At 44.4% G+C, this 24,771-nt stretch overlaps 2 protein-coding genes across 4 annotated transcripts in view; both read left to right on the forward strand.

The window, feature by feature from the left end:
• DNAJC18 (DnaJ (Hsp40) homolog, subfamily C, member 18) overlaps nucleotides 1-22,207 on the forward strand; it is a 35,267-nt gene extending 13,060 nt beyond the window's left edge. The window contains exons 6-11 of one of the 3 annotated variants that reach the window (XM_011997228.1): nucleotides 3,160-3,305; nucleotides 6,008-6,193; nucleotides 7,246-7,355; nucleotides 9,519-9,628; nucleotides 12,110-12,282; nucleotides 18,134-20,734. In XM_011997228.1, coding sequence (XP_011852618.1) covers nucleotides 3,160-3,305; nucleotides 6,008-6,193; nucleotides 7,246-7,355; nucleotides 9,519-9,628; nucleotides 12,110-12,282; nucleotides 18,134-18,258 — 850 coding nt within the window. In that variant the 3' untranslated portion in view covers nucleotides 18,259-20,734. Of the gene's footprint in view, nucleotides 1-3,159; nucleotides 3,306-6,007; nucleotides 6,194-7,245; nucleotides 7,356-9,518; nucleotides 9,629-12,109; nucleotides 12,283-18,133 lie in introns of all 3 variants that reach the window. The other 2 variants (XM_011997227.1, XM_011997229.1) reach the window with 2 other exon arrangements.
• A 1,363-nt stretch (nucleotides 22,208-23,570) lies between these two features.
• Nucleotides 23,571-24,771, forward strand: part of SPATA24 (spermatogenesis associated 24) — an 18,116-nt gene continuing 16,915 nt past the window's right edge. Inside the window, exons 1-2 of the mRNA XM_011997270.1 lie at nucleotides 23,571-23,728; nucleotides 23,813-23,883. Of these exons, the coding sequence (XP_011852660.1) occupies nucleotides 23,571-23,728; nucleotides 23,813-23,883 (229 nt within the window). The remainder of the gene's footprint in view (nucleotides 23,729-23,812; nucleotides 23,884-24,771) is intronic.

The following is a 24,771-nucleotide window of genomic DNA, read 5'->3' on the forward strand; positions in this document are numbered from 1 at the left end:
AAAAAAAAAAAAAAAAAAGAAGCAGATAAATTGGAACCTTTGTACATTGCTGGTAGGAATGCAGCCAGTTTGGAAAACAATATGGCAATTCCTCTTAAAGTTCAGAAGAAAGTTAAGATTATTGACCAACAATCTACTCCTAGTATATACCAAGAGAAATATAAATATACTTCCACAAAAAAATTTGTACATGAATGTCCATAGCAATATTATTCACAACGACCCCAAAGGGGAAACAACCCAATGTCCATTAACTGATAATGGACAAACAACATGGGGTATATCCATACAATGAAATATTATTTTGTAACAAAAAGGAGTGAACAGATTCATGCTACAACATGAATGAACCTTGAAAAAATTACAGTAAGTGAAAGAAGCCAGACACAAAAGGCTACATGTTACATAACTCCTTTTATATAAAATATTCAGAATAAGCAAATCTATAGAGAGGGAAAGTAGATTAGTGGGTCCCAGGGGCTGGGGAGGAGAAGTGGGAATGACTCCTAATGAGTATAGAGTTTCTTTTTGGGGTGATAAAAATGTCCTGAAATGAGATAGTGGTGATAGATGCACACCTTTATAAATGTATTTAAAAACTAATGAATTGTACATTTTTAAAGGGTGAACTTTATGGTATGTGGATTATTTCTCAATAAAGCATTATTAAACAAATAGTAAATTTAGGAGAGGGAGTCCTGAGTGTCTGCCATGGAAGCAGAGATTGGAAACTGGGCTAGGGATTCAAAGACTCCCCATGGGCAGCTCATGTGGAAGGGACCTGCTGACAGCCCAGACCCTGCATTAGAGTACAACCTGTGTTACTGACTTATGATGAATTTCCCAACAAAACTCTGAATCTCTGCCTGCCTTACTGAATCATATGGTAGCAAAAGACTGAAGCCCTTCTCAATACAAATTAGTAGGTGATGTATATATTATACATTGATACAATGCAATAATATTTAGATTTTAAAAAGAATGAGATAGGCCAGGCGTGGTAGCTCATGCCTGTAATCCCAGCACTTTGGGAGGCCAAGACAGGTAGATCACTTGAGGTCAAGAGTTCGAGACCAGCCTGGCCAATATAGTGAAACCCTGTCTCTACTAAAATTACAAAAACTAGCTGGGTGTGATGGTGCAAGCCTGTAGTCCCAGCTACTCAGGAGGCTGAGGCAGGAGAATCACTTGAACCCAGAAGGCAGAAGTTCAGTGTGCCGAGATTGTACCACTGCACTCCAGCCTGGGCTCTGTCTCAAAAAAAAAAAAAAAAAAAGAGGTAGATATATAATACTAGGTAATATTTATTTAGTATTAGATGCTCTCAAGCACTTTCATGAAGACTTTATTTAATCATAATATCAACTCTGTGAAATATAATTATTAGCCCATTTCAGAAGATAACACCAAGCTATAGAGGTTAAGTACACAGCAAAATCAAAGCTCAACCAAGGGATTTTGACTCCAGAGTTCATCTCTAATCCAGCAGTTCTCAAAGGGTGGTTGGGGAACCCCAAGACCCTTTTAGGGGATAGGTCTGCAAGTTTAAAACTGTAGTCATAATGATACAAACATGTTACTTGTCTTTTTCACTAATTTTCTCATGATTATACAGTGGAGTTTTTGAGAGGCTACATGACATGTAATTACATCATCACTGTTTAAAAATTTTTTGTTTTCATTTCTGGTATAGTAGATGTGGATTGATAGAAGTCACATAAATGAAAGCTCTTTTGAGGTCTTCAGTAATTTTTTTTTCTCTTCCTGTACCATGCATTATAAAACGTTGCTGAGATCAAAAGTTCAGAACTGCCACTCTAAACTACTGTCTAGTCTAAACTATTATTCTATACTTCTCATCTTTATCTGTTAAGGATTGATCTCCAATCCTTTTTTGTTTGTTTGTTTGTTTGTTTGTTTTTTAGAGACAGGGTCATGCTCTGTTGCCCAGACTAGAGTGTAGTGGAACAATCATAGCTCACTGCAGCCTCAAACTCATGGGCTTAAGTGATCCACCTGCTTTGGCCTCCTGAGTAGCTAGAATTCCAGATACAAGGCACCATGCCTGGCTAACTTTTTAAAATTTTTCATAGAGATAGGGTCTTACCATCCTGTCCAGGCTGGCCTTAAGCTCTTGGCCTCAAGCAGTCCTCCTGCCTCAGCCTCCCAAAGCACTGGGATTACAAGTTTGAGCCACCACGCCCAGCCCAAAATAAATTTTTTTTTAAGCAAGATGTAGAAAAGTGATTATAATATGTTTCCATTTAGGTAAGAACAAAAATGGAGAGGACTATACCTGTACTCTCTGTACATAGGATCCATACAAAACTTCTAATGATGGTTGTCCCTGTGGTGGGATACTGGGGGACAGGAAATAATGAAGCAGGAGAATTTTTACTGTATAAACTTTAGTTCTGTTGGCTCTTTTTCTTCTATCATGTGTATGTTAACTTTCTTAAAACACAGTTTAGCTGGGCACGGTGGCTAACACCTGTAATCCCAGCACTTTGGGAGGCCAAGGTGGGCAGATCACAAGGTCAGGAGTTTGAGACCAGCCTAACCAACATGGTGAAACCCCATCCCTACTAAAAATACAAAAATTAGCCAGGCCTGGTGGCGCATCCCTGTAATCTCAGCTACTCGGGAGGCAGAGGCAGGAGAATTGCTTGAACCCAGGAGGCAGAGGTTGCAGTGAGCCAAGATTGCGCCACTGCACTCCAGCCTAGGCAACAAGAGCAAGACTCCGTCTCAAAAACAAAACAAAACAAAAAACACAGTTTAAAAAATAGCCATAGGAAAAAGAGAGAAAAAATTATAAACAAACAGAGTGATTAACTGTTTCTTCCGGCTTTGCTGTCCTGTGGTTCATCTCTCAGGATCTTAGCCTGAACCTTGGTGTAAGGATTGGCACACTCGTTCTACTCCCTTGCAGGGATATAGGAAGAATAAATAGTAGATGTAAAAGTACTTTGAAAGGCATTAAGTTCTGGGTGGGAGAAGGACATTGTTAATGAATTTGAATGTTTCATTAACGTGTGCACTAATTTTCTTCTAGGTTTGTTTTGGGTCCCACAGATTAGAGGGAGGATCAATGTATTATCTTGCAGTTAGTTGTACAAAAGGGGCCTTTGTAGACATACATGTTTCTGATTTTTTTAGGATCAAGAAATGCAGAAATTACTATGAAATTCTGGGAGTTTCTCGAGATGCCAGTGATGAAGAGCTTAAGAAAGCTTACAGAAAACTCGCCCTCAAATTTCACCCTGACAAGAACTGTGCTCCTGGAGCAACAGATGCTTTCAAAGGTCTGATCCTGAACCAATGCTCAATGGTGCCCTTGTCATGATTGGTCATAATAAGTTGCTTTTAGCCTTCCCCATAGTTGTTTCATAAGGCCATAAGGAGGGTTTTTCCCCCTGCCACACCTCTTAAATAGTGATCATCAGCATAGCTCCCTTGATTTTACCTAGGCTGGAGTGCAGTGGTGACATCTCAGCTCACTGCAACCTCCACCTCCCAGGCTCGAGTGATCCTCCCACCTCAGCCTCCCAAGGAGCTGGGACTACGGGTGAGCATCACCATGCCTGGCTAATTTTTGTATCTTTTGTGGAGACGAGGTTTTGCCATGTTGCTCTGGCTGATCTCAAACTCCTGAGCTCAAGTAGTCTGTCTGCCTAGGCCTTCCAAGGTGCTGAAATTACAGGCGTGAGCCACTGTGCCCGTCCTCCATGATATTTTAAGAAATATATTCTTTAGGCTGAGTGCAGTGGCTCACACCTGTAATCCTAGCATTTTGGGAGGCCGAGGTGGGTGGATCACCTGAGGTCAGGAGTTTGAGACCAGCCTGGTCAACATGGTGAAACCCCCTCTCTACTAAAAATACAAAAATTACCCAGGCCTAGTGGTGCACGCCCGTAATCCCAGCTACTTGGGAAGCTGAGGAAGGAGAATTGCTTGAACCCGGGAGGTAGAGGTTGCAGTGAGCCAAGATCACGTCACTGTACTCCAGCCTGTGCGACAGGAGCGAGACTCCATCTCAAAAAAAAAAAGAAATACATTCTTTAAAAATATTTTGGACCCAACACATGAATACAAATCTTAAGAGCTTCACCTGGCCAGGCATGGTGGCTCACACCTGTAAACCCCAGCATTTTGGGAGGCTGAGATAGGAGGATTGCTTGAGCTCAGGAGTTTGAGACCAGCCCACACAACATAGTGAGACCTCATCTCTACTAAAAATAAAAATAAAAAAAATTAGCCGGGCATGGTAGCATGTGCCTGTAGTCCCAGCTTCTTGGGAGGCTGAGGTGGGAGGATTGCTTGAGCCAGAGGTCAAGGCTGCAGTGAGCTGTGATTACACCACTGCACTCCAAGTCACTGTTTCAGGCAGAGATCATCAGTGAATTCTAAAGCCATTGAGTGCTAGGTTGTTGTCACCTATGGGGTATTCTTGCCAAAATGTTTGACCTGAATCTAATAATGAGGAAACAATCAGAATATGAAACATTCTACAAGAATACTGACCTGTTCTTCCAAGAAATTTAACATAATGAAAAACAAAAAAGGTGGGGACAGTTTTAGATTAAAAGAAACTAAATGCAGTACTTGATCTTGCATGGATGCATTGGATGATAATGGACTGATGTTAATTTCCTTAGCTGTGATAATGGTGTTGTGATCACATAGGAGAATGTCTTTCTCCTTGGGAGATATATGTTGAGGTATTTAGGGGAAGGTGACATAATATCTGTGGCCTACTTTCAAATGGTTCAGCAAAATAAATGTATACTTATTACAATATATATGTACATATGTATATATAGAGTTGTGGGTAACAGAGTGGCAAGGCAAACATTTAACAATTTCCCAGGTAAAAGAATCATGAAGAAATACTCTTTCTGACTGTGTTTCTGACAGTGTTGACTAAATTACAGGTAGAGAGTGGGGGATGCCTTAAAAGGCTTTTTTTCGAGGTTTGTATTGATTGGTGCTACTGATTGTATGTTTAAATGAAATTGGTCAAGGTTCACACATTTGCACATAGAAAGGAGACATGTTGGTAAACATACGTAATTATTCAGCCTTTGAAACCTCCTTGAGACATTGGAAATACATTTCTTAATTTCAGAAAATAATTATCTAAAGTTAACTGAAATAAGACTATGATGAAGACTGTTTTTAGTCAGGCAGGAAGGTTTTTATTAAGATTGTTTCAGAGTAGAATTCAGGAAATTCTTCTGACTACAAGTTAGAATGTCACTATGGATGTGTGAACTGTTTCCAACATAAACCATTGCACTCAAGTGAAATAAGTACACTGTTTTGGCTAGATGCAGTGGCTCACACCTATAATCCCAAACTTTTGGAGGCCAAGGTGGGAGGATCACTTGAGGCCAGGAATCTGAGACTAGTCTCGGCAATGTAACAAGATCCCATCTCTAAAAAAAATTGTTTTAAAGTAAAGAACACTCTTCGTGTGTGTGTGTGTGTGTGTGTGTGTGTGTGTGTGTGTGACGAAGTCTCACTCTGTTGCCCAGCCTGGAGTGCAGTGGCATGATCTTGGCTCACTGCAAGCTCCCAAAGTGCTGGGATTACAGGCATGAGCCACTGTGCCTGGCCAGAACACATTTTTTATGAATGAGAGTGCTGACCAGTTGGAGAACATTTCCCCAACATTCCTGGGACTTGTGGTGACTGGGAACCCAAACTGAGGGGGGATTCCTAACTTCTAGGACAGCTGGGATGACTCCAGGACTGTTGATTGGGAGTTAACTCACTTCAGCAGTAGTTCTTAATTCCTGTGATTCCAATGTTGTTGTTTCTGGCGATTAGGGAAAACCTGAAGGGCAAGCACTTTGAAGAACTTTCTAGGCCCAAGCACCTCTCCTTGGGCCCCTGAGAAGTTGTCCAGCACGAGTCACCTCTAGGCTCTTCATCACTGCTGCTGTGATCACTCTCAGCCGTAGCAAAGACTGTGTCCTCATGTGCTGCTTCTTGTTGATTGCAGCAATAGGAAATGCATTTGCAGTCCTGAGCAATCCTGATAAGAGACTTCGCTATGATGAATACGGAGATGAACAGGTGACTTTCACTGCCCCTCGAGCCAGACCTTATAATTATTACAGGGATTTTGAAGCTGACATCACTCCAGAAGAACTATTCAACGTCTTCTTTGGAGGACATTTTCCTACAGGTTAGTCTCCCCAAATTATCATTCTTAAACATATTTCTTTATTTATGGCTCTCAGCAAACTCCTGTTTGAAAATCTGAATAGAGGGACAATGGAATGATGGAAACAGCAAGGATTTGGAATCAGTTGAGCAGGAGTTTGAGGCAAGTCTCCAGCCTCCAGCTGTGCATAATTTTGACCAGATCATTTAGTTTCTCTGACCCTGTTTCCTCTCCTGAAAAATGGGGCTGTTAATAATACCTACTTCACAGGGTCACTGTGAGGATTAGATATTTTTAAGTGCCTTTTAAATAAGTAACAAAATGCCTATTATTATTATTATAAAATAGCACTTACAAAGATAAAAGATAGGAAAGTACCCCCAGCAAGTTGGAAGTTGGTATAATTCAATGCCCAGGAAGTAAATTGAATTTTATGAGTTGCTATTAAAAGATACCAGTGACACAATATGGTATTGGGCACGGAAGCAGACGTGAACATGCCAAATAGGATTCATGGCCCAAATGCTCTCTCTCTTCTAGCCTTTTGGGGGTTCTCTCTCACTAGTTGCAAAGGACTATTTAAATGAAGTCAGGAGAGCTCAGCACACTTTAGCTCCAGCTGGTTCACTTGGCTTGCCTACTGTCTTATTTTTCTACTGGGTAAAATAGGCCAATACTCTATCCTTAACAAACCTAGCTGGGAACAAGGACCTTGAAAAAGACAAGGAAGGATTGGGTGCGGTGGCTCACGCACTTTGGGAGGCCAAGGTGGGTGGATCACTTGAGTTCAGGAGTTCAAGACCAACCTGCAATGTGATGAAACCCCATCTCTACTAAAAATACAAAAGTTAGCCAGGCGTGGTGGCGGGTGCCTGTAACCCCAAATACTGAGGAGGCTGAGGTAGGAGAATCGCTTGAACCCAGGAAGCAGAGGTTGCAGTGAGCTGAGATCATGCCATTGCACTCCAGCCTGGGTAACAGAGCGAAACTCCGTCTCCAAAAAAAAGGAAAAAGGCAAGGAAGGAGTGTTCGCCATATCCCATACTAAGTATTTCTTTCTCTTTCTTTTCCAGGAAATATTCATATGTTTTCAAATGTGACAGATGACGCTCACTATTACCGCCGACGGCACCGACATGAGAGGACACAGACTCAGAAGGAGGAGGAAGAAGAGAAACCTCAGGTACCTAGGGAGGGAGGAGTGCTGCTGCCCATAAACAGTTGTACTGGACCAACCTTGATGGTACATGATCAAATTTTAGAAGTTGAACTTGAGATATGTTGCTAAGATGTGCTTTAGGAAAGCAAAAGCAATGGTGAGAAGAGCTGGAAAATTGGCCTAAATAGGCAGAATTGTATCCCCTCCCTCTGCCCATTCTTGGGTGGCTCTCCCAGGATCTCAGCAATCCTGTGGGGCTGACTTCATCAAGGCTTTTTTTTTTTGAGAGAGGGTCTCACTGTCACTCACGCTGGAGTATAATAGTACAAACACAGCTCACTACAGCCTCGAACTCCAGGGCTTAAGCAATACTCCTACCTCCACCTCTCATGTAGCTGGGACTATAGGTGCATGCCATCATGCCCAGCTCATTTTTTGTAGAGATTAGTTCTCACCCTGTTTCCCAGGCTGGTCACGAACTCCTGAACTCAAGTGATCCTCCTGCCTTGGTCTCCCAAAGTGCTGGGATTACAGGCATGAGCCCCTCTCTGGCTTCAAAATGTTCTTGGCTGCAGAAAATAGGAACTCTCTTCAAAATATTTAGAACTAAAGGGGGTTTAAGGTAAGGGATCAAAGGAGTCTCATGAAGCTCAAGGATAAGAAGCACAGCTGGGCCTTATGACAGACAGGAACAAAGAACTGGGATACTGTCAGGCTCCCAAGCAGCTGTGCTCTGCAGGACTCTTTGGGCCCAGATTGTCTCTAGTTTTCCTGCCACTCTTTGCCTCTGTTTTGTTTTCACCAAGCAGCTTTGCTTGTTCTACTTCCCCTTGCAAATAGCTAGGCTACAGTGCCTGATGGTGTGTGTTCTTCCTTAAAGTGACAACACAGAAGTGAAGGGTGACGAGTCTCAATCCCAGATTCCTAGGAGAGAAAATGTGATTATCTCTGCCAGAGTTAGATATCCTCCCAGTCCATCAGCTGTGGCCAAGCATAATGCTAACCTGGCTCCTAGAGCCCCACTCCTGTAAGAGGCACAGTCTGGGCAGGTTTACCTTGAGATGTTTGCGTCTTTGGTCTTGTTAATGGGGCTGCAGGGGGATTACTGGCTGTCAATCCAGGTTGTTGTTGGGCCTCCTTCAGCCTGCTCAGCAGAGAGAATAAAGGTTATTTGGTACAGATTGAGTATCCCTTATCTGAAGTATATGAGACAAGTAGTATTTCAGATTTCAGATTTTTTTTTTTTTTGGATTTTGGAATATTTGCATTATACAATTATACATTTGACAATTCCTAATCTGAAAATCTGAGGCTGGGTGCAGTGGCTCACACTTGTAATCCTAACACTTTGGGAGACTGAGGCAGGAGGATTGCTTGAGCCTAGGAGTTCGAGACTAGCTGGGCAACATGGCAAGATCTTGTCTCTACAAAAATTTTAAAATTAACTGCACACGGTAGTGTACACCTGTGGTCCCAGCTTCTCAGGAGGCTGAGGTGAGAGAATCATCAGAACCCAGGAGGTCAAGGCTGCAGTGAGCCATGTTTGTGTCACTATACTCTAGCCTGGGTGACAGAGCAAGACCATGTCTCAAAAAAAAAAAAAAAAAATTGAAATCCAAAATGCTCCAATGAGCATTTCCTTTTGAGTGTCATCCTGGTATGCAAAAAGTTTTAGATTTTGGAGCATTTTTGATTTTGAATTTTCTGATTAGGACTGCCCAACCTGTACTTCTCAGCTGAAAGTACAACCTTCCCAGAAAAGCCTGGGGCTTTGTGGATCCTCCTATGCAGTGCATTGGTAATTTGTTATTTTCTTTGGGACAACTGTCTTATTTTCAATAAGCTTTATATTGATAAAGAACACTTACAGGCCAGGCGCAGTAGCTCACACCTGTAATCCCAGCACTTTGGGAGGCCGAGGTGGGTGGATCACGAGGTCAGGAGATTGAGACTATCCTGGCTGCGGTGAAACCCCGTCTCTACTAAAAATACAAAAAAAATTAGCCGGGCGTGGTGGCGGGCGCCTGTAGTCCCAGCTACTCGGGAGGCTGAGGCAGGAGAATGGCGTGAACCCGAAAGGCAGAGCTTGCAGTGAGCCGAGATCGCACCACTGCACTCTAGCCTGGGCGACAGAGAAAAAAAAAAAAAAAAAAGCACTTACAGCAAGTTTTTTTTTTTCTTTTTCAGACTACATATTCTGCATTTATTCAGCTACTTCCAGTTCTTGTGATTGTGATTATATCTGTCATTACTCAGCTGCTGGCTACTAATCCCCCATATAGTCTGTTCTATAAATCGTAAGTCTGATATTTCTCAATCTTTTTCAGTAACAGTCTGGGGGTGAAAGACTTGAAGGTTTTGCTGATACATTACTAACATTTCATTTCACCTTTTGCTGTAGAAAACACCAATTTGATGTTTAAAGGAACAGCTGGGTAGTCATGGTGCTGAGACTTAAAAATACTGAAGCAGTCTCCTGTGTGCCTCAGGAAATAGATTGTTTTGTTCTATAGTGACATCATCTGGTCAGCTGCAGAACAGCAGTAACTGGTTTTTGAAGGATCAGTAGAATTTAAGGTTTAGATGAACACATTATCACACCATGGTAGAGTTAGAAAGACTCTGTTGAGCTGTTGATAGGATTGCTGGACCTTGTGGGTCTCGGAGCATAGTATTAATAATGGAGATCAAGTGATTATTTTCAATTTTTTTGTTTTTGTTGAAGATAGAGAAATTCCTTGTAATGCTTTTTGCATACAGATTATAAACTCTGATAGGATTTTAAAAAATTTCTTCAATTAATTATTTCAGTTGATTCAGTTTCCAAAGTTTGGTCCCCAGACCAGCCATCATCAGTATCAACAGGCAACATGTTAGAAAGGCAGATTCTAGGGCCCCTCCAAATCCATTGAATTAGAGGCTCTGGGGGTAGGACCAGAAGCCTGAGTTTTAGCAAACCCTCCAGATTATCCTGGTCCACACTGAGGTTTGAGAATCACTAGATTATCTTTTCTGTTAGTAATGAATAATAAATTATTGTTCATGATTATAGTTTAGTGGGAAAAAATCTTTTAAAAGTAGAATTTATTAGACAATACATAACAGGAAGAGTCTTTGTCAGTGATCACTGTAGACTGAAGACCATCATTCCAGGTCAATCCAGGTCAGTATTTTCCTTTTTTGTTTGTTTTTGTTTTTTTGAGACAGAGTCTCGCTCTGTCACCTGGGCTGGAGTGCCATGGTGCAATCTGGGCTCGCTTCAACCTCCATCTCCCCGTCAAGCAATTCTTGTGCCTCAACCTCCTGAGTAGCTGGGATTACAGGCGGCACACACCACCACACCGGCTAATTTTTATATTTTAGTAGAGACAGGGTTTCACTATGTTGGCCAGGCTAGTCTCGAACTCCTAACCTCAGGTGATCCACCCACCTCGGCCTCCCAAAGTGCTGGGATTACAGGCATGAGCTGTTGGGCCCAGCTAGTATTTTCCTTTTACAGAGAGCGAAGCTGAGGCTGAAAGAGAGGTTTTTTGTTGTTGTTTTTATTTTTGAGGCAGTCTTGCTCTGTCGCCCAGGCTTCCGGGCTGAAGTACAGTGGTGCAATCTTGGCTCACTGTAATCTCCTTCCTCCGGGTTCAAGTGATTCTCATGCTTCAGCCTCCTGAGTAACTGGGATTATAAGCATGTGCCACCACACCTGGCTAATTTTTGTATTTTTTAGTAGAGACTGGGTTTCACCATGTTGGCTGGGCTGGTCTCAAACACCTGATGTCCACCTGTCTTGGCCTCCCAAAGTGCTGGGATTACAGTCATGAGCCACTGCGCCCAGCCTTCAGAGAGAGGTTTTTGCCATCAGGTCACACTGATTTCCTCTGTTTCCCAGCTTCTCATGTTTTTCCATATGGCACTTCAGCTTTCTTTCTTGTGAGGCCCGCGGGGTAAGCACGGACCTGCTCTGTAAGATCCCCCAACCCCTTAGAGTGAGGGGAGAGCAGTCATGGCCTCGGCTCTTACTCTAATTAGAGAGGATCTAAGGAGAGGGCCGGGAAAAGGCCAAATAAAATGTAGCCCCTTTAAGTAGAATTTGTCCAGTTTGAAGAAAACCATCTTGGATTCTACACATTTCTGTCACATTGTTTTAACTTGAGTTTGAGGTCCCTTCTGTATTTCCTTACGGTTAGAATTTAGTCAGCTCAGTACTCTTAATGTTGCTGAGCACCAGATACCATTGGATGCCTTGGACCCACAGAGAGTTAGCTCTGAAGCATCATTGAAATATTTTGTCTGAGTTTCTTGCATTTCTCAGTTAGCAGCTATGTGCGAAGTACTTTTTATCATGTCCAAAATATTGCTTCTAGGTTGGTGTGAGCTATCTGTTTTTTAATTTGCTATATAACGTAATCAGTTCATTCAACCAGCATTTATAATAACCTACTCTGTCAGGTACCATACTAGATCCTACACAACATAAAAATTGTTTGTTTTAAGCATTCAGCATTCTCTTTTAGCACAGAGAGCAGTAAAAGAGAGGTGAGTCTTTTAAGAGAATAAACTATGCTGAAGCTGAATTCATGGTATGAACGTGCTTACATAATACAATTATGATGATGTTATACGTATAATTTTGCTAAGGATATAAGAAGTGTTGGGTACATTAGAAAATGATATCTACCTCTGCTCTGTGAGCAGATGATGGTGATGATATCTGTGAGGTCAGTGCTAAGAGTAATATTGCCAAATATTATGAGCTCACATGAGCCTCTTTCTCCTTGTTTCAGGACCTTGGGCTACACCATTTCTAGAGAAACTCAGAACCTGCAGGTGCCTTACTTTGTGGATAAAAACTTTGACAAGGCCTACAGAGGAGCTTCTCTGCATGACCTGGAGAAGACAATAGAGAAGGATTACATTGATTATATCCAGACTAGTTGTTGGAAGGAGAAACAACAAAGTAAGATGCTGTAAAAGGGGCATTAGCCGGTGGCCGTGGTTCCTGACAGGAGGCACCCCCAGCCTCCTGATCCCTCCTCTCTTCTTGTTTGGGGCTACACATGTTTAGGTGAACAGAGTCAGAGGACAAAGGCCATTCAGGATACTACAAAAAAGTGGGGGAAATTTATTGACAGGATACATGTGGCCAGGACTTGGCAATCAGGAATTTAGGTGGCGCTAGTCACCTGTCTATATGCCCGTCTCTCTTTGGGTCTCTACCTCTCTGCCCATCTGCCCCCTCTCTTCTCCCCACCAGCTGCCTTCCTTTCTTTCTTCCAGTTTCCCTTTTTCATAACCTTGTTTGCCATGGTTTACAGTAGTTGCCACCCTCCTTATCACTCTCTCAAATTCCCCAGCCTCACCAGTCAGTGCCCCTTTCTGCAGCACACACCTCCGTTAAGTTCTTGGTGCTCGCTGATTTGGTCCACAGTTTCCCAATTCCACACTCTGTAGAGGGAAATCTGATTGAGCCAGCCTTACTTTTTGAACCAGAACAAAGGTTTAGAGGTTTCTGGTATTCAATGAGGTGTCCCCTACCCTCACCTCCAGCTGGTTGTGGCCACACAGAACAAAAGTGACCCCCTGGGTCTGCCCCTTTGGGTGTGGCAGGCCTTCCCCCCTATTTCCCTTTCTGGAGACAGTGGGAATGACAGCGTCTGCCACTGGCTTACAGCTCCAGCAAGTATTACTAAGGAGTGTCTGCAGAAGGGGCAGCCTGGTCTCAGCCAACAGCTTCACCTTTGGTCCCACTTGAATTCTACACACACACTGCATTAGTGACTGTGTCTTCTCAAACTTGGTTTTGGTTATTTTTATTTTCTTTTTTATTTTTCAGGGGCTACCCTTTTAACTGAAGTTTTGGCTCATGTTTAAAAAGCAAATTCTGACTCATTTCTAAAACCTTATTACTGAGTATCATTAAATATCTAATGGAGTCTGATAAAATTAGCTCGTCGGTCACAGTGCTGCTAAGCCCTCAGTGACCATCACACACTCCCAACTCCGCCCTCAAGTTAAACTCTCCTTCCTCTGTGTTCTTAAAGCACTTTGTTCAACCTGCTAACATAGTACCAATCACACAGTGTTAGAGTTCCAGAGATATATGTCAGTCTCCCCTGCAAGACTATGGGCTCTCTGGGAATAAGAACTTGGTCTTACTAATTTTGTGTCTCAGGGCCCTGGCACAGTGCTTGTTTCAGAACAGGTGCTCAACAAATGTCTTTTGAAGAGAGGATTCTCAGGAGTAGAAAACAATGAAAATGCTGAAGATTGTGAATAACAACAGCAGGGTTAGTGTCCTAACTCACCCTTAGGGACCTGGTCTCTGCCCCCTATTTCTGTAAGGCAAAGTCCCACTGTTCTCTCAAAGTGCATTAGGAAGTTGGTGAGCAGTGACTCTGGGATATAAGAGGAAATTAAATAGGAAGAGGAAATTCCATTTTTATTGAAAAACACTGAGGGTTCAGGAAATACTCTACCCCATTGCTAAACTAGATTTTACAAGAATCAAAAATCAGGAAAGAATTTTGGAGCAGGAGAAAGGCCTCATACTAAAAGGCAGTATATAGGCCAGGCATGGTAGCTTATGCCTATAGTCCTGGCACTTTGGGAGGCTGAGGCAGGAGGATCACTTGAGTCTAGGAGTTTGAGACCAGCCTGGGAACCCCATCTCTACAAAAAGTATAAGAATAAGCCAGGTGTGGCAGCACATGCCTGTGGTTCCAGCTACTCAGGAGGTCAAGCCTGGGAGATCGAGGCTACAGTGAGCTGTGATCACTCCACTGCACTCCAGCCTGGGCTACAGAGCGAGATCCTGTCTCAATAAAAAGGCAGTATATACATGGATCCAAATCAGGTGAAAGCCAGTATATGTCCTGAAAGTCCCTATTGTCTGGGTCCTGGGAGGGCTTTGACTTTGTTGCTTTCTGCAAGAACTGGATGAAAATCTGCATTTCACATTCTTCAGACACCCCCTGCCCCACATCTTTCTCTATGGCAGTAAGATGCTGGAATTATGCAAAGAGCTCATGGTAAGGATTGCACCAGAGGTAGTTTCTAAGCTTTTGTCCCCATCCCCACGAGGCCTAGTTCAGAGCTTCAGCACTCTCCAGGTATAAATAAAAATCCAGTGAGTGGCCAGGTACCATGGCTCATGCCTGTAATCCCAGCACTTTGGGAGGCCAAGGAGGGTGGATCACCTGAGGTCAGGAGTTTGAGACCAGCCTAGCCACATGGTGAAACCCCGTCTCTACTGAAAATACAAAAATTAGCTGGGAGTGGTGGCGCGTGCCTGTAATTCCAGCTATTCGGGAGGCTGAGGCAAGAGAATCACTTGAACCCAGGAGGCAGAGGTTGCAGTGAGCCAAGATCATGCCACTGCACTTCAGCCTGGGTGACAGAGCGAGACTCCATCTCAAAAAAAAAAAAAAAAAAAAATCCAGTGAGTAAGCATGAAGCGTGTACCCACAAGTTCCAAATGGGGGTTATCAGCACAAACCCCTTACAAATCTATTTCTGGCATTTAAGTACAGTGGCTATGCAGAGCCTGCACACAACCCAAGTGCCATTTGAGAACAAGCAGCATCTGCCCTCTGAATCCAGCAGCAAGTGCAGCCAACAAGGTTAAATTTAGCACTTGGAGGTTGTAAAAATAAACCCACTTGAGAACAAAGTTCACTCTTGGCAAAATACCAAATGCAAACTGTTTTTAGCAAGGTTAGCCATTGACTTTTTAAATCTTTGGTTCATTTATTTTCTCTGCTCTTCCTTAGAATGCTTAATCTGGGTAAACTTTTTTTTTTTTTTTGAGACAGTCTCGCTCTGTCACCCAGGCTGGAGTATAGTGGTGCAATCTCGGCTCATTGCAACCTCCACCTCCCGGGTTCAAGCAATTCTCCTGCCTCAGCCTCCCGAGTAGCTGGGACTACAGGCACATGCCACCATGCCTGGCTAATTTTTTTAGTTTTTAGTAGAGATGGGGTTTCACCATGTTGGTCAGGCTGGTCTCAAACTCCTGACCTCAAGTAATCCGCCCACCTCGGCCTCCCAAAGTGCTGGGATCACAGGGGGTTTCACCGTGTTGGTCAGGCTGGTCTCGAACTCCTGACCTCAAGTAATCCACCCACCTCGGCCTCCCAAAGTGCTGGGATCACAGGCGTCAGCCACCACACCCTGCCAATCTGGGTAAACTTTTATGAGCAATCCCTTACTATAAACACTAATTGTCCTGTTTACTTATTCGCAGCTGCATCTAGATAGTAAACCTGATGCCAGAGCAAGTGGCCACACTACGAGGCTAGGCTGAACGAAAGTAGCAGGCAGGAACTGCCTCTTGGCCTAGCCGAGCTGAGCTGAGCTCCTGGCCTGGACTGACAGAGGAGCACTTCTTTCCACACCCTTGAGCGGGATAACCTAGTGGGTAGAAGCTTAGGCTTTGAAATGGGCATAGAGTCCACTTCCTCCGGGAAAGGTTATGTGGGTGATGGAAGATGGCATGGGTGTAACTCTTAGCACAGTGTCTGGCACATAGAAAGTGCCTAATGTCTGGTGGAGTCCTGGCTTTACCTGGCTTTGCACTGTAGAGTGGATGCAGTACCATCTCATGGGGCTGGATCATGAGGGCAGCCGGGATCCGTTGCAGTCTTTCAGCTGTCGAGACCAATCTGGGCTCTTTTGCAGCATGTTCTTGGGAGAGGTTCTGGGTCTTGCTTCTCTTGGCAATTTGCCTGAGTCAGTTTATCTTTAAGGCTCAATGCTCTGTCCATCTGTTACAGTGACATTCAGAGGAAGGGGAACTTTCTGCTAAGAAGAAAAGGTATTCTCTGGAACCTGCCATTCCCCAAAATTTTTTTACATTGCTTAGAAGTTATTGAATATTAACAGAATTTGTCAAAAGCAGCATATTCTTGAAGTTGACCCTTTGTTCATTGAAGGATGAAAGGATTCACTGGCAATTTAGAGAGAAGTTGCTCTGAGCTTGGTAGTGGGGATGTGGGACACGGTTCCTTGAAACACTAACCTTGTACAAGGTCCTTGCTGTGGAGCAGGGGTCTCTGAGCTGGTTTCAGTGAGCTTTATGAAAAGTAATGTGATATTTTGAGAAAAGCAGTTATCTTTCATCAGCTTGTTGAAGTGGCCTTCAATGTAGAAAATATAAAGAGTCACTAGCCCTTAATGTTTCCTGGAACAAGATTTCAGGGAATGAGGCATTTAGAAAAGCTGAGCAAATGAAAAACCTAAGGAAATAATTTCAAAGAAAAGCAAAACCACAGAATCTGTTTCAATACTGGTGTAACTGTGACTCCAGAGGACTAAAGGCACAGACTGACTTCACAGAGGCCTCCTGGGCAGAGGTTACCCACAGGCCAAGGAAGCCTGAGATTGGAGTTAGTGGCGAGCCCTGGGCAGGATGCAGGAGCAGAGAGCTTTCATTTGGAAACGGCCCATGATCCTCCATGAAGCCCCATCACCTGCAAGGGTGACTGTGCCAAGACAAGCCCTGGCTAGCAGGCACTGCAGGCACCCTCACCGAGCAGGGAGAGCACATTGTTCTGGAGCCTGGGAGACCCACTGCTTGCCAAGCAACTGCTGGGCTAGAGCCCAGGCTGTTCGGCCTCCATTGTAGAGGGAGGGTTTTTATGCATATCCACCCCTCACCCTGGAGTCCTGCACTTAATCTGCACTTTGGGCCTTACTTGGGGGTAAATAGCATCATTGTGAGCAGAAATGCCAGACAGTGTTTTGTGTTGATAGAAACGTATTCAGAAAGCAATGCCCATTGTTCCCCCTGGCTAAATAATAATTCCTGTTTCCAGGCAGTTTGCTGATTAATCAGACAGGTGTCTTTCGTTCCACCAAGAAAAACAAAATCTGTCAGCAAGACGATTAAGAATGGATAGGCAGATTTCAAAACAATTAAAATAGCATTTTTACAAGTCTGGTCCTTTAAATATTGAGTAGCTGCCTGCTGTCAGAGGCTTTCAGAAGCCACACACCACATCCAAGCATGCCATCCTGTTAACATGCAATACGTCTCTAAAGGTGCTTTTCAGGCATTCCTCCCTGAGTATGCCTGAAACCTCACAAAAGAATAAAAAATAGAGGCAGCCAAACCACTGTTGAGTCAGGAAACATAGAGATTATATTCTGGTTAAAAATAGAATGACCTTCTCCACCATGAAGAGAAAATGAAATTCCTTTAGTCAAGGAGACAAAGGTCACCAGATCCAGATGATTCAACTTTTAAAAAGGCCCAGCTGCCTTTGGCCTTTGAGTTGGGGACCCCACATGTGGTGAGGAAATGAAGAATGCCAGTAGCGCCCTGGCCTTGTGTAGACACACACCTGGCAGCAGTAGGCTCTGTGTGCCTTCGCACATGTGAGTTATGATGCAGCAATGCAGGAGAAGAATAGAGCAGCTGTCTGTTTCAGATGACAGGAATAGGCCACTGGACTCCATTCTCTCCCAGCTGCCGTCGGAATCCCACTTGTAGGAGGCTGTGGCGCGGTCTTACTGCACACGCGCAGGTTTCCTAAGTCTGGTGCCAAATGTTTTCTTGGTAAGAACTAAGTTCAGTGCTTTTATAAGACAGCACAGATACTGTTGGACTGCAGGGTCACAGGTGCCCTTTAATCCTCCACACCTGGTCTAGTGCCTCAGATGTGTTTTGTGAATAAATGAGTAAATGTTTCTTACATTTAATTGAAAGAAAAAGCTTGAAATGAAGTAAAAGGAGCTTTGACTCCAGAAATGTTGAAATGAAACAAAGGAGCTCAACTCTTGATGAATTGGTTACCTCTTTTATCTTTCAGAGTCAGAGCTGACAAATTTGGCAGGATTATACAGAGATGAACGATTGAAACAGAAAGCAGAGTCGCTGAAACTTGAAAACTGTGAGAAACTTTCCAAACTCATTGGCCTACGCAGAGGTGGCTGAGAGGATAATGGTCCTATGCAGGGCTGGGGTTTTGCTACTTGTTCCTATTTATGTTCCTGATTCCATTTTATAATACAAAATTAGGTAATGGTGAACACTTTACTATTTGCTAAGTTCGTTGGTTGGGCAGAGTGGCAGGAGCATGGGCACGAGAGCCAGACGTGTCCTCACAGAATCCTTCCTGGGGAGTGACTCCAGGTCCCAGGAGGAGTTCATCTAAGTTAAATTAATGGCAAAGCATTGGATTCTGTTTCCCTGCTCCATGCCTACCCTGCCTCTGTGAATAGAGTTCAGGGCATCCCAGAGCAGATCCATGTTTTCTTCCTTCTTCCCTTCTTCAGTGAAGTCTTAAGACCCAGGCATTCCTAGGCTTAGCCAAAGCTTAATATTAGTTATTTACACTGTCTACCAAGAATTATACCTCTCCCTTCATTAAAGTCATCATCTCTGCCAAGATTTAGCCTTTGGAACATGTTCCTGCCCAGCTTTCCATTTTCTAGGGGAATATGGAGAAATTTAAACTATTGTAGTCAATAGTTTTCTATTATTCCAATCTCTGCTCAGTAGCATTAGCAAACTGCCTGATTTGAGTTTCCTTTATTTCCTTAACCCTCTCTCTTTCAGAGGGTCCAGAAATTAAAACTACTGAGCAGCATCCGGAGGCAGGGGCCAGGGTGAAGGTATAAAGCAAGACCGAGCCTCATCTCCTCCATGAAGCCTCCCTAGTCCATCATAGAACCCAGAGAATGTCCCTTCGGTCATTTCTCCTCAGTGTCATCATTGGTGTCATCGCACTTGGGCTGAGTTCCTATATCCCACAGAGGCAGATGGTCAGACCCAGGAGGAGGCATTGCCATTTCTCCAGGCTGTTTGCTCAAGCCTAGAGATACAGGGGACAGATCCTCTCTCCCTGGATATGGGGGTCTAGCACTGGCCCCAGTAGCCACTTTGTTTAACCCGGTATCCTATAGTTTGTGATTTGAGATGCTTTTTCCATTTATTGAGTGCCTACTATAAAAGCAGGGGCTCTCACACATATTTTCTTAAGCCTCCTCACAACTCTGAAGTAGATGTATTATCCCTGGTTCTATGAATGAGAACATTGGCCCAGAGAGGATGACACAGGTCATACAGCTGATAGTGGCAGAGTGAGACAGCAGGCTGAGTGTCAAGTAGAAAGTGGGAGAGAGCATCCTCATGTCTCAGGTGATTCTAGCCAGACTGGTAAAGCAGAACCTTTCCCGAGGATGCCTCTGTCCTCCCCAACCCCATGACACCTCGTCCTTTCTATGGTAATCCTGAATCCATTCAGGACGTCCCTGATGCTCTTTAAGGAGCAGGACCCTGTCTAACATAAATTCTGTACACAAAATAAGAGGTCCATCACAGGCAAGGAACCCTCCCACTGGTGACAAGAAAGAATTCAGTCACTGCCTGGGCTGTGTGGTTCTGGGCCTTCCTGTAGAGCTGAGCTGCCTGGATTATCATGACTCTGAACTTGGAAGGATCATTAAGTGACTGTAGCCTACACTCCATGCTTCCTTCATATTGGAAGAAAAGTTTCTGTTAGAGAGTCGGCCGGGTGCAGTGGCTCATGCCTGTAATCCCAGCACTTTGGGAGGCTGTGGCAGGTGAATCACCTGAGGTCAGGGGTTCAAGACCAGCCTGGTCAACACGGTGAAACTCCGTCTCTACTAATAATACAAAAATTAGCCAGGCGTGGTGGCATACACCTGTAGTCCCAGCTACTCATTCTCTGATGAGAATCGCTGCAACCTGCGAGGCGGAGATTACAGTTAGCTGAGACCACGGCATTGCACTCCAGCCTGGGCAACAGAGTGAGACTGTATCAAAAAAAGAAAAAAAAAAAAAAAAAAGAGAGCATCTACATTAGAACAGATTCCAAAGTAAAGTCTCTTCATCCCAATGCATGGCCATGATTTACACAGACGTGCCTAGCATGGCTCACCAACATCTGAACGGTTGTTCCCTACCATGCCTCTGCAGGCATTGCACAGGGTCAGGAGATGGGTTCACAGGTAAAGATTGGGGGCTTTAGTGGCTTGTAGGGGACAACTGCTCAGTTGTAGGGAGAGGGAGCATTTCTAGAAATAGCCAGATTTTGCTACCCAACTAGGTCTGTCCTGGTTTTGGGGGCCCCTTCTTGATCCCCTCTGAGTGACTGAGGGAGGTTACATTGTAAAATGTGTCCATGAGCTAAACAGGCTTATGGAAAGTTCTTATATACACAAAAAAATCAAAGCTCTCCTCTCCCCATCCCTAACCTCTGCTAGAAAATTTGCCATAATGAAACTGACTTGACAGATTAAAAGACCCTGTCCTCGATGGCCAGGAATTGGATAGTCACACATTTTATGGACTTCATGGCAGCGATGAGTAATCTGTGATGATACTAAATAGAGGCAATAGTAACTAACTCCATTAAATGTCATGCTGATTGTCTGTTTTTATAGCACTGATGATACTGTTTTATTTATTACCAATAGACCACAACATTCACATCTGTTTTTCCTCAAGGGAACCATATTTGCTTTTGGTTGAAGGATTTATCTATTTGATACTATCCAGAATATTGTTAAACTATAATTTCCTGGGTTATATTTTAGATGGGTTGTCTGCATGGTGGTAAAATAAGCTTTTTCCTCTTGCCTACATCCTTTGGAAGATCTCCTGATCATACATAACTAGGTAGGGCTTATTCTTGCTGTTGGAGCTTGGCACCCAGCTCTAGACTGTTTCTTTGAGTATTACTGCAGATTGGAGACGTGTGTGATAGGAGCAGGGCTCAGAAATAGGGCTTGAGGCTCAAGCAGAAACTGAAGCTGTCATTCAAATGAAGGTGCTCTCTCTACTGCATGATCGACAGTGAGGAAAGGAGGATGAAAATCCTTCTTATCACTAAGAGCTTGAAGGAATCCACGTCCCCAGATTAGCAACCCTAGAGTTCATCTGCGCAAGCTAGGAGAAGTGTAAGCTTCCTTGATCAGCGCAGGCCTTACAGCACAGGAGCAGTGACCAGTAAGGAAATGCCACTGCTGTGCTTTCTGTTGGAAACTGCTGGAAAATACAGTGAACTGGCCGGGCACAGTGGCTTATGCCTGTAATCCCAACACTTTGAAAGGCTGAGGCAGGCAGATGGTTTGAGGTCAGGAGTTCAAGACCAGCCTGGCCAACATGGTGAAACCCCGTCTCTACTAAAAATGCAAAAATTAGCCGGGCATGGTAGCAGGTGTCTGTAATCCCAGCTCCTCGGGAAGCTGAGGCAGGAGAATCGCTTGAGCCTGGGAGGCGGAGGTTGCAGTGAGCCGAGATTGCAGCAGTGCACTCCAGCCTGGGTGACAGAGTGAGACTCTGTTTCAAAAAAAAAAAAGAAAATGCAGTGAACTTCAGATGCCACTGGAACATGGGTTCTAGCAGCCTGGTCAAACTATGTGTCATTCTTTTTCCTCCTTATACTCAGGACGGGCTTTGTGAGGAGGCACTGTGCGGTTCCAGTGACTTTCTGTTACAGCTGGCCACACCACACAAGCAAGTGCCTCATCTGCATGCAGTGCTCCTCACAGGAGCTTGCACTTCATTCCTATTTATTCTGCCCTCATTTAAGGTGTGAGCTTAGTGCCCTAATATATTTATTTTTGGAAAGGGCCAAGTTACAAAACATCTTTTTTTTGAGGCTGCACTGTTGATATGGCATGCAGTGACCACCAAGAAAGTATATACTCATGTGTTAGATACTGATTACATCATTTACATCATGCTCAGTATTTGGAATTGAAGATGTGAATGTTCTGTGACCAGAGTAGGGATGACACAAATGGAATCAGCTCCTGGTGGACTAAGAATCTTGAAAAAATCTAGCCACCTCATCCACTATATCTGGATTAAATGTATTTTAACAAAAACATTAAACAATTTTATATAAAAAGAATGGCTACTTTTCCTTGGTTCTTTTACCTTTGCCCATGGCGTCCTTGGGCACTGCGCATCGCCTGACTCCCTTGGAGCCACTTCCGACTAAAGAAGCTTTTGATGCCTGCTCCAGTCTTCCCTCACCCATCAGTGGGATTATTTGCATTTAGAATAGAAGATAGCATTGTTGGCATCAGTTCCACATTTTCTATCAGATAACAGCAGTTGCAGTACATCACAGCCAATATACAGATCAAAACTACACTTAGCATCAGAAATTCAGGTGTTATCCCAGTTCCTTGCTGGCTTTGTTCCTAGTGGCCCATATTTAGGAAAGTTTTGGTTTAAAAATATAGTAAATGATATTTACATGATCCTAACTGGTAATGATAGCTTTCATTTGAAAAAGAAAGCGAGATGAGATTTAATTCAGCAATGATTGAGAACTTATTCTGAGCCAGATGGGCTGGGTTTTTGGGATGGGGGTCAGGGAACAGGTGAGGCCCAGCACCAAGACTCCTGGAGCTCATATCTAATGGGAAGGCCAGGCTTTCCACAGCGCTCCCCAGTGCAATGAATAGCTAAAGGGAGACCAAGGGGACCACAGACTCTATAACAAAGGAAATTAACCCAGTCTGAGGGGTCAGTGAAAGCAACTCTGAGGAAGAGAGATGTGAAATATAATCACCCTTCCTACAGAGATGAATAGATTTTTATTTAGTAAAGGAGAATGGAAGCAAGACTTCCAGTGCTCCCATTTCCATCACTAGCACTTCCACCCATCCAAGTGTCGAAGTCAGCAACCCAAGCCAGGCACAGTTATGTGCACCTGCATTCCAGCTACCTCCGGAGGCTGAGGTGGGAGGATCACTTGAGGCCAGGAGCTTGAGACCAGCCTGAGTGATATAGCAAGACCCCATCTCTGACAATAAAATTAAAAAGTTGGCCAGGCGCAGTGGCACACTCCTGTAATCCCAGCACTTTGGGAGCCCGAGGAGGGTGGATCACCTGAGGTTGGGAGTTCGAGACCAGCCTGACCAACATGGAGAAACCCCATCTCTACTAAAAATACAAAAATTAGCCAGGCATGATGGCGGGTGCCTGTAATCCCAGCTACTCGGGAGGCTGAGGCAGAAGAGTCACTTGAACCTGGGAGGCGGAGGTTGCAGTGAGTTGATCATGCCACTGCACTCCAGCCTGCGCAACAGAGTGAGAATCTGTCTTAAAAAAAAAAAAAAAAGTAAAAAGAAAGGTCGGCCTCTGAGAACCTCCAGCCCTAGTAGCAAGGTGGCCAGAATCTTCCTGTGCCCTGGTGTCTATGTGTCTGTCTGAGAAGCGGGGCTGGTTAAGGGAGTCTAGGAGACCCAAGGCGGCCCAGGGTAATGAAGGGACTGCTGCCGCCCCTGCAGGAAGAGAAAGCTGCCCATGCCAAGACCAAGGTCCTCCTGGCCAAGGAAGAGGAGAAGTTACAGTTTGCCCTCGGAGAGGTAGAGGTGCTGTCCAAACAGCTGGAGAAAGAGAAGCTGGCCTTTGAAAAAGCGTGAGTGGGCCTCAGTAGGGGGTGTGGGTTTTGGGGGACGCATCTGCTTGCTAGCCTGCCCACCCTCCCATCTTCCCCACCCAGGCTCTCCAGTGTCAAAAGCAAAGTCCTACAGGAGTCCAGCAAGAAGGACCAGCTCATCACCAAATGCAATGGTAGGCGGGAGGCCCGTGCTCTCCACCACGGTTATATAAACGGGCTCTTTCCTAACCACCCAGTGCCTGTGTCAAAGGCAGGGTTTCACTCTAACACCTGTCCCCAGCTGAGGATACAGGCAGGCCCAGGTGGGCCACACCTTCGAAAAGGCCTTAAGGGACCAGGCAGGCCACGGAAATGAGGGAAGCAGTCGGTGTACTATATTCTTCACCGCCATAAAGGAATGGGCTTGCTCCCATTTTTCCTGAAACATACAACCTTCTTAGTCCACCTTTTGTTTTCCCACTTTTGATGGGTTACTCCTAACTCTGATACAAGAGGAACACAGGGCAAGCACTGTCCTATTTGGGACTTGATCCTTAGTCTCAGGGTCAGGACTCAATAGGGAAGGGTGCACATGGTGACAGGGGGATAGGACTGCCAGATCTTTAAAATGGAAATTAATAATTATTTATATTTTTCTAAGACTGGGGATCACTATGCTGCCCAGGCTGGTCTCAAATGCCTGGGTTCAAGTGATTCACCCACCTCAGCCTCCCAAGTAGCTAGGACTACAGGTGTGAGCCACCATGCCCAGTGAAACCAAGTTGTTTTGTTTTGTTTTGTTTTGTTTTATTGAGATGGAGTCTTGTTCTGTTGCCTAGGCTGGAGTGCAGCGGCACATGGCTCACTGCAAACTCCGTCTCCCAGGTTCAAGTGATTCTTCTGCCACAGCCTCCCGAGTAGCTGGGATTACAGGTGTGCACCACCACACCTGGCTAATTTTTGTATTTTTGGTAGAGATGGGGTTTCACCATGTTGGTCAAGCTGGTCTCGAACTCCCCACCTCAGCCTCCCAAAGTGTTGGGATTACAGGCGTGAGCCACTGCACCCAGCCAAAACCAAGT

The sequence above is a fragment of the Mandrillus leucophaeus genome, unplaced genomic scaffold (genome assembly GCF_000951045.1).
Source record: "Mandrillus leucophaeus isolate KB7577 unplaced genomic scaffold, Mleu.le_1.0 Scaffold534, whole genome shotgun sequence".
Taxonomy (NCBI): Eukaryota; Metazoa; Chordata; class Mammalia; order Primates; family Cercopithecidae; genus Mandrillus; species Mandrillus leucophaeus.